This window comes from Stigmatopora nigra, unplaced genomic scaffold, assembly GCF_051989575.1.
Source record: "Stigmatopora nigra isolate UIUO_SnigA unplaced genomic scaffold, RoL_Snig_1.1 HiC_scaffold_24, whole genome shotgun sequence".
Classification (NCBI taxonomy): domain Eukaryota; kingdom Metazoa; phylum Chordata; class Actinopteri; order Syngnathiformes; family Syngnathidae; genus Stigmatopora; species Stigmatopora nigra.
Genome location: NW_027551603.1, coordinates 133,247 through 147,053, shown reverse-complemented (window position 1 = coordinate 147,053; position 13,807 = coordinate 133,247). Strand labels below are relative to the sequence as shown.

Genomic DNA, 13,807 nt, shown 5'->3' with positions numbered 1-13,807 from the left:
ATGTAGATGTTGTTGTATGATGCTGACAGCTTGACTGTTTGGTACATTGCTTACTGGCGCACTGTGGAAGAGGAATGTGCGTGCGTATGTCATGCTTTTTGTCTGCTAGCAGTGACCAAGAAGCAGCATTCAATTAATAATTAATAATTATTTAATTAGCTATCCGCAACCAGACAATCCTTGGAATTTATCTTAGTTGATGTTTACTTACCGTGAAACCTCTATTTGAACAGCACCTCTAATATAACGGCACATTAGTGGAACAATTGAAAAATAGATCGGCACCCTCTAATTGAATGTCACAATGGGAAAAGTTTGAAACAGAGTGGCATGCCAGTGAAATGTAGGTTTTTCTCAACCTGCAATGGTGGTCAGATAGCCCGCACCTTCTTGCCTGGGATTCATACTGTTGTCACATTAGCGATGCCCCAAGAAGCAATTGAAGAAGCTCCATATTGATGTGGCCTTGATTCCAGGAGTCTGCACCAAATTTATTCAGGCCCCCGAGGTCTACTCATGCCCAAAGTCCGACAGTACTACGAGAACTGGATGTTGCACGGCGAGAAGAGCTACACCAAATTCGGCACAATGCGAGAGAGAGAGTGTTTACGGTAGTTGCTGTATTGTGTGAATAATAGCAAATCAGAGACAGGACACAACACCGTTGCCATTTCTTATGGCAACATTTGGCTTGAAGAATACAAAAGAAAATCAGTTTTCTTCTGTTATTCCAAAGCTTTCTCCATACATCTGAGTTAAATGCTATTGGTGTTTGCTCTTTTTCAACCTCGTACCCACATGCCACATGTTTGTTTTCTGTTTGGGGGGGGGGGGGGGTTGGGTTTGACAGACAGAGACATACTGAGACTCAGAGTGGGTTATTTAAAAAGTCAGTGTGACTTTATTGCAAGAGCGATAACTTCTGATAACTAACTGCAGTTTGGAAATCCTTTTCCAACAGGCAAAAGTGGGCATTAATTTGAATATTGGTGGGTGTGTTTCAGCATAGAAGGAAATTCCAAATATGAAGTTCTCTTCTATGGTTAGCTTTTCTTGTTAATTAACTTGTCTTATCACTCATTAAAAAAAAAATTGAAGCAAGCATATTGGAAAAGTAAATGCCTCAAAATTCACACCATCGCTTCCGCTTCTTCATTCACCTGCACAGTAAGTAAGTGGCTGAATTTGGTAAAATGAGTGGATTGTGAACCATCTGAGTTACAAGTTCTGACGAATGATTCGTCTTGTGCGACTTCAGCGTGGCAATCGATTAGGAATCAATTGCATAGGTAGCCTCTATCACTTTAACATCATTGTTTTTTTCATAAGGGAAGTAAGCTATTAAGGCTGACTAAACCATTCGTCTTTTATTTTGAAACAAATCCTATAATTTCCAGTGTTTTTATAAAGGAAGTATGTGGACACAGCATTCGTAAGTCTTATAAATATGCTTGCTCGGGTTAAGTGCAAAATGTAGGGCAAGTTGGATAAAACCTCTAATAAGAAATCAAGACACTTGCAGAAGTTTATCGGTTCGTACTCGACAAAATATCCTGTGTTGAAGCTTCAAAAGGACCAAAATTTGCTCATTGCACGACATGCATATGCGACTTCAGCGTGATACTTGGTGGAATTACTGACTGTAAAACGCACGTAGAAGGACCCAAACACAAAGATAATCTAATTTTCATTATTTTGTACTTTTTCAATATTACTAATCGGACATTGTCTTTGTCATCATCATTGACTCGACAAAAGCCTAATTGTCATCATACCCAGCTGCGTATGACGAAAGGCAAAAGGCCCAAATAAGTGATAATTTCAGATTCATTGACATTCTGCACTTACCTCTTACTGTCTCCTCACTTACCTTCAGTCAACCAGTACGAGTCAGATCACTGCCCAACGTCTTTCATGTTACCTTACACAGAAGGGATTGTGATTGATAGTTTGCAAAAACACAATATTTCAATTTATGTTAAAACATGATCATAAAAGTTTTATTTGAATTGTCCTACGTTATGTTTTTTTTACATTTTATATAAAATTTGCGTGAATGGTATTAACTCTGGAAATGGGACAAGGGTATTCCTGAAATGGGGTCCATGGAATTTGGCAGCTCTGTATATTTTATAGATATTGCAACTTCTTTTACATTTGGGGTAATCATTTTTTCAATCTGTCCCCAACACAGTTTGGCGTAGCAGTGGTAATAACCAACCAAGTGGTTGCACAGGTAGATGGTGCTGCCATGTTCTCTGCTGATCCAAAGAAACCAATTGGAGGGAACATTCTGGCTCATGCATCCACAACTCGGTAAGTGATATTTTATTTATTTAATCTCAAGTCACTTTGCAAGCGCTGTCATAACCTTTATCTTTTAGAAAGGTAGGTTCTATGAAAACACATTTTTAAACTCCTTGTTCCAAATTCATCATTATAAATGTCTGATTCATAATTCTTAGTTTGAAAACTAAACTAAACCATCCAGCAGGAATGCAGAGCTTGTCTTTATTTCTGTTTTTATATGACATAAATAACCCTTGCAAAACCATGGACAAACAGGACAGATCAGTGGTATTCTTATTTTTATCACATCCCAAACCGACACACTTTTTTAAATTTGATGAAAGTAGGCATAAAAGAAAGAGTTTAAGACATTGTATTACTACGTGCCATTCCAAATAAGTTTATTCTGAAAATAATGTACAGTGGTACCTCAATTTTTGATCATCCCAGACCTCGAACAAAAATTTCAAGATTCTTTTTGCTTCTTATTTTGAGCGAAAATCGAGAACTACAACGGCCCGATAAAAGCCGTAAAAAACTGTGCATGGATGGGCCGCCCAACTGACGAATGACGTGTTTTTTTTATTGTGCATAACGCAGCCTCTGTATTCCTGCTAGCGTAATATTTTTTGGTTTGGCCATTTTCCCTTGCCTATCTTGTCCATGTGATAACCCATGAAATTCATCTGCCCTGTCTTTCCTGCTCACCTTCCCTCGTGTAATCCTGGTGTTTTGAATTGTCTTGTCAACCCCTGTCAGTGCATTTAAACCATGTCTCCATCATCCGCGGATCTACTCCGAGCCTTTCTCGAATCACCGAGCTTATCACCTTATCACTAAGGGAAAGTCCGTATAACCTGCGGAGGAAACTCATTTCAGCTGCTTGTATCCGGGATTTCATTCTTTCGTTTACAACCCACAGCTCGTGGCCATAGAATCGGGTGGGAATGTAGATTGACGGGTAAATAGAAACCCTAAGAGAGGGAGATATTTCTTATAAAATTGGTCTACACTTTAAAAATGTTAAAGAGTTAAAGGTCAAGTAAAATACTAATTCTATTTACAAAAACCTAAGTTAAGAAACTACTTCTGGAACAAGTTATTTATTAAGTAGATGTACCCCTGTATTTCATATCAAATTATTATAACTCGTACTAACATCTTTTATGGACTACAATTCTTAATAGCTGAAGTTCCTTCCCTCAGTGCCCTGCTGTACTATTTCTCAAGTTTTTGGTCAATAATTTCCACACGACCCTTTTGTTTACTAATTGTCTGACCGAATTTCTTGACAATTGTTTTGACATGCATCTGATTGTCCCTTAACACCCAATGTGTTTTCTTGCAGTTTATATCTGAGAAAAGGCAGAGGAGAAACAAGGATCTGTAAAATTTATGACTCACCTTGCCTGCCAGAGGCAGAAGCCATGTTCGCCATTAATGCTGATGGAGTGGGAGATGCTAAAGACTAAGAATGCTGTGCAGCAGGCTGTATGCAATTTTCTAACAATCGTCATCATAAAATCTCGAACGTCTGTAAATTGGACTGCACCATTAAGATGAAAAAATAAAAATGTTAAATGAAAGCTGTTAAGGACAGACAGTGAAAAAATCCAGCTTTAAATGTTGTTTGAAATTAGGGTCTCTAGCTAGGACATTTTACCTTCTTGGGGCCCATTGGCGCGAGTGGTTAGCGTGTCGGCCTCTCAGCTCTGGGGTCCTGGATTCAAATCCAGGTCCTTTCATCTGTGTGGAGTTTGCATGTTCTAACCTGCGTGTGTTTCCTCCGAGCACTCTGGTTTCCATATTTGATTGGACACTCTAAAGTCATCATTTGTCAAGTCAATGATGACGACAATGCCTATGTCTGATTATTATTATTATTATTATTATTATTATATTTGATTGGACACTCTAAATTGCCTCAATGTATGGCTGTGAGTGTGCTTGATTGTACGTATCCTTGTCCTGTAATTGGCTGTCCACCGATTCAGGGTGTCCCCCGCCTCTGCCCCGGAGTCAGCTGGGATAGGCTCCCGCTCCCTCCGTGACCCTACTGGAGATAAAGTGGTACAGAAAATGAGTTGAGGTTGTTCAATTAGTCCCTGTGATATAAAATCTATCATGAAATTTAAAAAAGAAAGACCTCATACGCGTTGCAATTTGTTCCTATATTCGATTCCAGAGATTGAAAAGCATTAGATACCGGATCCTCGCTGATTTACCCTTACACTGACAGGTGTAAGTTCAGTTTCAGTAAGTATTAGTGCTATCTTTCAGACATGCATCTATGAATATACTACAAAGTTGTGGCCTTATAAGTGCATTTCCATGTGGTGTGCACTGATGAGAATTGTTGGTTCCGCCTACATGATCATTTCGAGAGAGCAAACGGTCTTGGTGTACTTTTAGATCTCTTTAATTTCATCTTTGTAAGTGAAATCAGCTTGCTTCTTTTACGTTTCATGGCTCAATGCATTTTGAGAATGCATTATGCATATTTGTGCTGTGAAAAAGCTATTTGTGTGTCAGCCCGACCATTTCCTGAGATAGGTTGCATGTCATTATTTGTAAACTTTGAGGCCTTTTCCCATTCACGTGCTCATTTTAGTAGTGCTTTTGGCGCCTGTTTGGTTAATTTGGTTAGAACAAATATACTAATTGTACCCCTACTTTAGAAATTAATTTGTTTGGGAATTCATTTTGTTACTTGAATTTTTCCTCAGTGACACATTTTGAGTTCCCCAATACTACTTCTGAAACTCTTTGAATTTATTAAACTACTACTTACAAAATGAATTGGTTCCAATACTTTTTTTTGTAACATGAAAATTAGAGTAGAGCTGTACTTTATATGTAAATTATCTAATTTGTTCCACGGTCCTCACACAACTACCAACTAAACCCTTCATAGAGAGGGGCAAATAAGTATTTAGTCAACCACGAAGTGTCCTACTTGAAAAGATTAGAGAAGCCTGTAATTGTCAACATAGGTAAACCTAAACCATGAGAGACAGAATGTGAAAAAAAACAACCGAAAATAACAGTTAATTTTTGAATAATTTATTTGCAAATCATGTTAGAAAATAAGTCAATACCAAAAGTTCATCTCAATACTTCATGTACCCTTTGTTAGCAATAACGGAGGCCAAACGTTTTCTGTAACTCTACACAAGCTTTTAACACTGTTGCTGGTATTTTGGGCCATTTCTCCATGCAGATCTCCTCTAGAGCAGTGATATTTGGGGCGTGACCGGACGTTTGGTCACTGGTCAAATGTACTTAGATGTTAAACAGTACTTGGATATTAAACTCTTTCTCTTAGGTATTAAACTCTCATGAATATAATTTTGAGACCTGGTTTAAACAGTAAACTCTCTGTCACCATTCAACCGGCGACCAAACGTCCGAGCACCGGGTCAGATGGGATAGGCTCCAGCATACCTAGTGAGTATAAACGTCTGAGCACCTGTTTGGGGCTGTCGTTTGGGCAACATGGACTTTCAACTCCCTCATAGATTTTCTATGATGTTGAGATCTGGAGACTGGGTAGGCCACTCCAGGACCTTGAAAAGCTTCTTACGAATCCACTCCTTTGTTGCCCTGGGCGTGTGTTTGGGATCATTGTCATGCTGAAAGACCCAGACACGTCTCATCTTCAATGTCCTTGCTGATGGAAGGAGATTTTCACTCAAAATGTCTTGATACTTGGCCCCATTCATTCTTCCCTTTACACAGATCAGTACTCCTGGTCCCTTGGTGACCGAACGTTTCGCCAACGGACGTCTGGCCGATTAACCGTTCGCCGAGTGGGCGTTTAGGATAGGTAAGGATAGTTAGCCGAACGGATAGTTATTAGGTTATAGTTATTATTTGGCCAACGTTGGTGGGCCGGATTAAAAGACCTAGCGGGCCGCCGGATTATTGTTATCAGACATAGGCATTGTCGTCATCATTGACTTGACAAAAAGCCTAGTAGTCGTCATACCCTCAGCTGCGTATGACGAAATTGTATAGTGCTTCTCCACAGGTCCGCCATCCCAGGCAAGACCCCTTAACTGACATATTCAAACTTGTTAGCACTCCGCCTCGATGGAAACATCGCATCACCTCTTGAGCGCCATCAATCCAGCGACTGCAATTTGCCTCACCGATGCTAACAAGAATAAATTGTATCACTTACCTCTCACTGTCTTCTTACTTACCCTCCCTCAGTTCGCCTGTAGAAGGCAGATCCACGCCAAAAATTGTGGGTAATGGATCGGGCGTTTGTCAAAAAGATATTAGGAAGCGGGGCTCGTAGTGGTTGTTGTCGTAGCTTAGCTTAGCCGCAATGGCCGCCCGGCCTCCACTCTTTTGCTTCCTTTCTCTTCGCCGTCTACGGCGTACTTTGGATGGGTTGGATATCCTCGGAGATCCCGGAGTTCTCCGGATGTTCTTGGGGATATCAAAGGTCACTTTGTAGTAAGTCGTGAAATTGGGTTTCTTGCCTTTCAACGAACGAACTGGAGAGCAATGAGCCGCTGTGCCCGAGCGCGCCGCCATCTTGAACTCTATATCTGATGTTTCCTCAGGTGATTTATAAATTCAATTTTGCTATGGTTGATCTTCCATGGTATGGATGAAATATGTGGAATTTTTAAATCTCTTTTGATTTTCCAAAATTATACTTTAAGGATATTCATTATCTTTTCCTAATTGATAGTTCTAACCAAATGTTCACCTACAGGTAGTGAATTAAATTCAATAACTAATTTGAACTTTAAAATCTAGAGCAACCCATTCACCCTAACCAAAAGCTGGCCATTTATGACCCCGGCAAAGACTCAATTTGTCTGGCAGAGCATAGTGGGATGAGAAACAAGGCACTCCATTAAAACATTTTTCCCTTTTTTTGTCCAAATAAATCCTACATTCAAATGTTTTAGTGCTTGCTCTAATAATATCAATTCATAATAATTTTGATAATAGACTTGGGCTTTTGTCGAAGTAACCCGATGTCAGGTACCATTTATTCCACTGGTACCTCTATATATGAGCTTAATTTGTTCTGGGACTGTACTCGTATGTCGATATTCTCGTAACTCGAACAAACGTTTCCCATTGAAATGAAAGAAAAATTAATTTATTTGTTCCAACCCTCTGAAAAAACACCAAAAAACAGGATGTTGGATTGGAAAAAAAAGTTTTATTTCTTCTAATTCGCCATCTGTCAACAAAGTAACACATATAACACACGGATAACTAGTGGTGTAATAGTCATAAAATTAGCTGTTAGCGCCACGCAACACCTGAATTCCCCTGGACCTCCCCGTGGAGTTAAAGAGGAAGAGGACAAAAATGTCAAGAGAGAAAGTGACACTTCAGACCCAGCTTCTATCTATTATTATGGGGAACGTAAGATCTCTCCCCAATAAGATGGAAGAGCTAACGGCGCTTACCAAACAACGATGACAATATCGGAGAATCTGCATTATGTGCTTCACGGAGACCTGGCTGAATGAACTAACACTAGACTCTCGTGTCCTTGGATGACTTTTAGCGGGTGAGGGCGGACAGAGATTCTGAGGAGTGAGATAGGTAGAAAGGTGGCCGACTAGGTATTTTTATTAATAGTAGATGGTGCAGCCCCGGGCATATTACTGTGAAGGAACAACTTTGCACTCGAGCTGGTAGCTGTTAGCATGAGGCCGTTTTACATCTCCCGGGAGTTCTCACACATTATTGTAATAACTGCGTATATACCTCCTTCGGCCGATGCGGCAGTCGCTCGCGAGTTGCCCCACGCTACTTCTCGGCTACAGACGTCACACCCCCAGTCTATCCTTATCTCTGGTGATTTTAACCATGCTCCCTTGGCTTCTTTTCTCCCCACCTTCACTCAGTATATGAAGTGCCACACCAGGGAGCAGAAACTCTGGACCTGATGTATGCCAACACAAAGGAGTAATACAGCTCAGTCCCCCTGCCTCCACTGGGCCACTCAGACCACAACCTGGTCCATCTGATCCCCACCTACATCCCTATGGTGAGGAAAATAAAACCTACCACGAGGATCATACAAAGATGGACCGAGGAGACCAGCATGGTTCTGAGGGACTGTTTCAAGACAACTGACTGGGAGGTGCTGTGAAATTCACATGGGAAAGACATCGACAGCTTGCCCCTCTGCATCACAGATTATATTAACTTCTGTGTTGAGAACATTGCACCCTCCAAGAAGGTACGTTGTTTCTCCAACAAAAAGCCATGAGTCACCAGGAATCTAAGAGCCCCCTTGAACAAGGATATCTGCCAATAGATCTGCCAGGAGCGAGCGATATTTTGAGAATAATGCTCTTTTACATTGTACCGTCAATGCAATTACATACTCACTCTTTTTCTGATGATAATTTTGAGAGTGAGAGATTACCTGGTTGGTCGCTTTCAACAGTAAACTTTACCTCGCTCCCTCTTTCTCCCTCTCATAAGAGGGAGCGAACCCGGCGACCAAAAAAACGGCGACCAAATGTCCCAGCACCCGTAGCCCACTATCATATTTTTCAATTATTTTGCGCTTAATGTTGATTGTCAACATTCGCCTTTTCTTTACACAACTCTTCATTCCACCTTGTTTCCTTTGGATCCATTGTTGTTCACTTTGTATTATGCATTGACTAACGGGGAAAAACACGGGAAAATGCAGGCTCCGCCCAGTGCTCGTCGATATCTGTTATACACAAAAGAGATGCGGCAAAAACGACAGTGCGTTACAATGATGAATCCTGTTTTGCCCTGGGGATTATATGGAGCACTGATAATAATTCCTTCCAAGAAATGTTATTTTTAGAAAACAAATTAACCCAAAAGTTGTTTAATGGTGCTGCATTCAGCCCCACATTCCCTTGTTGCGACATGAGACTTCCCATGAGTCAATATAGTAGCCCACCCACGAAGGTTTACCTACAAATTCTTTCCAGTGCTCCCAAAATCCCCATTTTGCAGAGCATCTTATTTGTTCATTCACCCCTTAAGTCTCAAATTTGGACCTTGCTGCTTCATTAAACTTTAATATGATAAAATATTTCTGCCATAATCTGTCGGTGCCATCCCTGAAAGGGGCTTATTGGCAATTTCAGAAATTGATACTAAATTTCAAAATGTTTTCCACTTGTTAGGTTTATCATTATTATATATTTGCTTGTAATATAATTATTATATTTGTGCTTGCAATGAAAAACACTTTGCTTTATTTTGTATATTAAACATTACGTATATTCACGCTTTGCTTATTAGGAATGTTAGAACGTTTTGCTTATTTTAGATATTAAACATTACATATCATATCAATCACCATATCATATCATCTTATCAATATTTATATATGTGCTTGCAATGAAGAACACTTTGCTTATTAGGAGTGTTAGGTTCATCATTATTATAAAGGTAACATTAATACAATGGAGTTTTAATACATGTTTTGCAAAAGAAATGCTCTCTCCAAAGTTAACCAAAACACCTTTGGAGGTCACTTGTCCTTTACACCTGGACTTCTCAAGACTATTGTTCAACAACAAGTTCTTGGGAACTGTGGACTTCTTTTGGGAAACGTGGCTCCTCCAGATGATCCGCAACAACACTCTCTCGGGAAGATTCGACAGACCAACAATAGTTTTGAGAACTGAGACAAATTGTTATGAAACACTAAGTACTGTTTAGACTTCTGTTATGCATGTTACTTAACACTGATGAATTTACAGTGTTCCCTCGCTACTTCGCGGTTCAGCCACTGCGGACTCAGAGCTTCACGGATTTTTTTGGGCAAAAAATAAATAAATACAAATATTACATTAAACAACATATTTTACATTTTTTTGTTATAACATGAATTTCACTCTCTCTACCTGTATTCTATATGGTGTACTGTATACAGTGGGGTAAAAAAATATTTTTTTTAATTAAAAAAAGTTGTATTAAATTCAAATTAAGCATTTTTGAAGGGGAATACCTACTCCGCAGAAATTCACTTATCGCGGGTGGTCCCGGTCCCCATTAACCGCGATAACCGAGGGAACACTGTATTAGCAAAGGAGACAACGGGGTCTTCAGAATCATCTGACCGGAGGCGCGTGTGGAAGGATTCTTTTCTTGCAAGAATAAATAGATATGACCTCAGATGCCTCCGTTATTGAAAGTTATCTGATCAATTGATTATATCTCGGTGGCCAGCCGATCAAGAAACACAAGAAAACAGACAACCATTCACGCTCACACTTAGAGACAAGGGTAATTTAGTGTATGCAACTAACCTAGCATGCATATTTTGATTTGTGGGAGGACACTGGTACTCGGAGAAAACCCACATATTCTCGGGAGCACCATGCAAACCCCACACCCGATAAGGTTGGAACCCAATTTAGTACTCGATAATGTAAATTTTCCATCGCAAGTGGAAACTGCCACCCCAATGAAGGGCTTCTTGGCAGACCCCCCTTTTGCTGTCTCATCAGCAATATTATTCCCGAAAGAAATCCGTAATTAATGTATTAGATGTGTGCACCACACATTTACAAACTTGAAGTTTGTTTCAGAAGTCTGATCAGCCGTTAGTCGCCACAGTCAGTCAGCATGAGCGACTGCCATGCCAGTGGATGTATTAACCCCTTGTTTGCCAATAATGCAGTATAATGGGCAAAATTGTGACACATTGAAAACTCACCTACACACACGAATATTATAACCATTTGCATACATTCTAACCTCCTTGTTTTGCATTAAGTCATACACCTTTGTTAATTCTATCAGTTTAGCTCTTTGTGCGTAGGAATGTGGTGGTAATAGCTCTGCTTCTAAAACTTTAGTATTAGTATATAGGTCAATATATTGTATCATGTTCGAGTTTTACCCATTCTATTAATTCTTAAATCAATTTTTAAAGGTTGATATATAACATATGTACATAATTTCAAAATGCTAATGTTTACCATATTCCAGCACTTTTGTTTAGTGCTTTGGAAGCCCGGATAAATTTTGAGCGTCTAGTGCCAAATAGAGCTAACTTCCAAATCCGCTTGAATTTGTTTTATAAATGGGAACCACACTTTCTAAGTAATCTAGAACCCATGCACCACCACAGTTTGTCAAACCACCCAAAAGCAACAATTATAATCTATTTAATTAGTGGCTTTGGAGCATCTTTGAATTGTTAATTCCCCACTTTTTTTGACTGTCCTTGCCAATCGATATATTTTTACTCTAACTTTTAGTTGATTAAACCCTGTAATTGCACTGCCTGATAGTTTTAAGACTAACTTCTCTTAATGTGTATGCCTTCAAAGCTATAGAAAGCAAACTCATCTAGTTGATATTAATTGTTTAATTCTTTATCCAATACGTAAATATCCAAATAGTCATCAATATGGCGTATGCCAAAGCATGTTTCACCGATCTGGGACAGAACAGGGAATGTCTTCCGTGCACTGAAAACAAAATTTCTCCCAAGAGCAAGGGACACCATACCTATTCTAAAATCAATTAATTTATCCAAATCAGCCAACTATTTACCTAACTGTTTGAATGAATGACATTTCTGTTTTTATGTTTTCATGATTATTATTAACACCCAAATACTATTTCTGAACATTTAAGACCTAATTCTCGAATCAAACTTATATTGTTAACCTACTCAAGGACATCGAAATCACTGGCAGAATTCCTCCCGCAACCGACCCATCTCCAAGGAGACGATGTTTATACTTAAGAAAGGAGCCATATTCTGTAGCTCACTCTTACCACAATAAAAACCTCAGAGCGTTTTGAAATCAACAAATCTTGTTCTGTTCCCAATTTCGAAGCCAAATTAACCAATCATTCACCAATCAAAATTTTTTACTGATTTCGGTGTCTTGAAAGATATTCCCGCGTAAAATCCAACAAATGAACCCTGCCATTCCTGGAGACCATGTCTTGCTAATATCCTGAAATGTTCAACGGAAGCGCTGTGAGCTTTTGAATTCTCACACAGTTTATCTGTAATAAATTCCTTGATATCTTGCTCTGTTACAAATACCTCTCCCAGCGAGGTGTCATGTTTGAAATGTGATCTTTTAGCTGTGAGTAATGTATTTAGAGAAGACTACCATAATCTGAAAAATAAAATAAAAAATGCTGCAAGCACAACTTTATTCAATAGCAAAAACATTGTTCTGCATGTACAAGGTTGATTCAGCAATGTCTAGAGCCAATTGACAATGTTTTCACAGAAGGGATCCGCTAATGTTTTTTTTTTGAGAATTGTTTAAAGGCTTTCTACTTCCAGACAATCTACTAAAAATACACATCACATACACAGTAGATCACTGCAATGAGAACACTTGGGGGAAAAAAAGGAGAGAGGGAGGACAAAATAAAAAAAACATGAAGACAGGACTGTCACATACAAATTTGAGTGCACTTATGGCTACACGCTAAGGCTACTTAATTTAAAAAGGAGTTCATTTTGTCCCAACCAAGCCTCCCTTTCTGCCATCTTTGGTTTATCCGAAAGCGCTTGCCATCTGAAAGCAGCGGCAGATTGGCGCAACCTGTTCATTTTGACTGTCGCTAAATCATAAAAGAGCCCTTCCAATCACGATAAACGCTTGCTGATTCCACGTCGCTTGTTGTGGAAATACATGCCTTTCTACAGTTAATTACAAATCTAACTTTTGGCAGTTTCTTACGATTTCATTGTTTTACTCAAACCCATAAGTAAGTGATCACTCGTCACCTCGTATTCATTTCGAGATGAGCAGATACATGCTTTTATTTATAGTTATTTCCATTTGCCACTCTAGACAACATGATATATCTGAAAATACAACTTCAGGAGCACTTTAAGAAAGAGTGAGATCAATTTTAATAGGAAATAGGTTTATTACCGGACTGCAGGATGGGGGCGAAAGCTCAAACAGCTGTGAACCGCTCAGTCTGTCGTCCTTGCACTTTTCTCTGAATGAACAGTGGGTTAGTCTTTATATAGGAACACAGGGTAATATTTCTAAGAGAGGGATGTAGGACAGAGTTTATGTGTCAGGTTTAGAACCATATACATTCAATAACTTCGGATCAGAGGTAGCACACCCAGAGTCGGCTTGATGAGATTTTCAAAGACTTCAGCTGAGGGAGGGGTCGGGAGTAGCCAGCGCTGGGAGATGAGTCCATCCCCCAGCCTGACCAGTTCGAATCCCTGCCTACCTCCAACAGTTGAGCTAGTTTTAAGGGTCATGTGACCTAGGTACAAACTATAGGCGGGAAGAAGTGAACAAAGAAATGGGAGTGTCGTGATAGATGACACCCCCCCTAACTAAAAGGTGTCATGATGGAAGTTTCCACTGGGTCATGCAAAATTCTATTCTAGTGACTACACTATATAAACCAAAAGACATAATAATAAGCATAAAATACATTCATACTTCACATTATGTAAAAAAAACTTTGAGCTAATATGGTTAGACATTTGCAAGTTTAACTTGTATGCAAACACGATATTTTTATAGCT

At 39.4% G+C, this 13,807-nt stretch overlaps 1 protein-coding gene across 4 annotated transcripts in view; it reads left to right on the top strand.

The window, feature by feature from the left end:
- rad51 (RAD51 recombinase) overlaps positions 1-10,375 on the top strand; it is a 43,181-nt gene extending 32,806 nt beyond the window's left edge. For 3 of the 4 annotated variants that reach the window (XM_077710193.1, XM_077710196.1, XM_077710195.1), the window contains 2 exons: positions 2,195-2,316; positions 3,638-5,088. In XM_077710193.1, the coding sequence (XP_077566319.1) occupies positions 2,195-2,316; positions 3,638-3,761 (246 nt within the window). In that variant the 3' untranslated portion in view covers positions 3,762-5,088. Of the gene's footprint in view, positions 1-2,194; positions 2,317-3,637; positions 5,089-8,174 lie in introns of those variants that run through there. The other variant, XM_077710194.1, reaches the window with a different exon arrangement.
- The last annotated feature ends 3,432 nt before the right edge of the window (positions 10,376-13,807 follow it).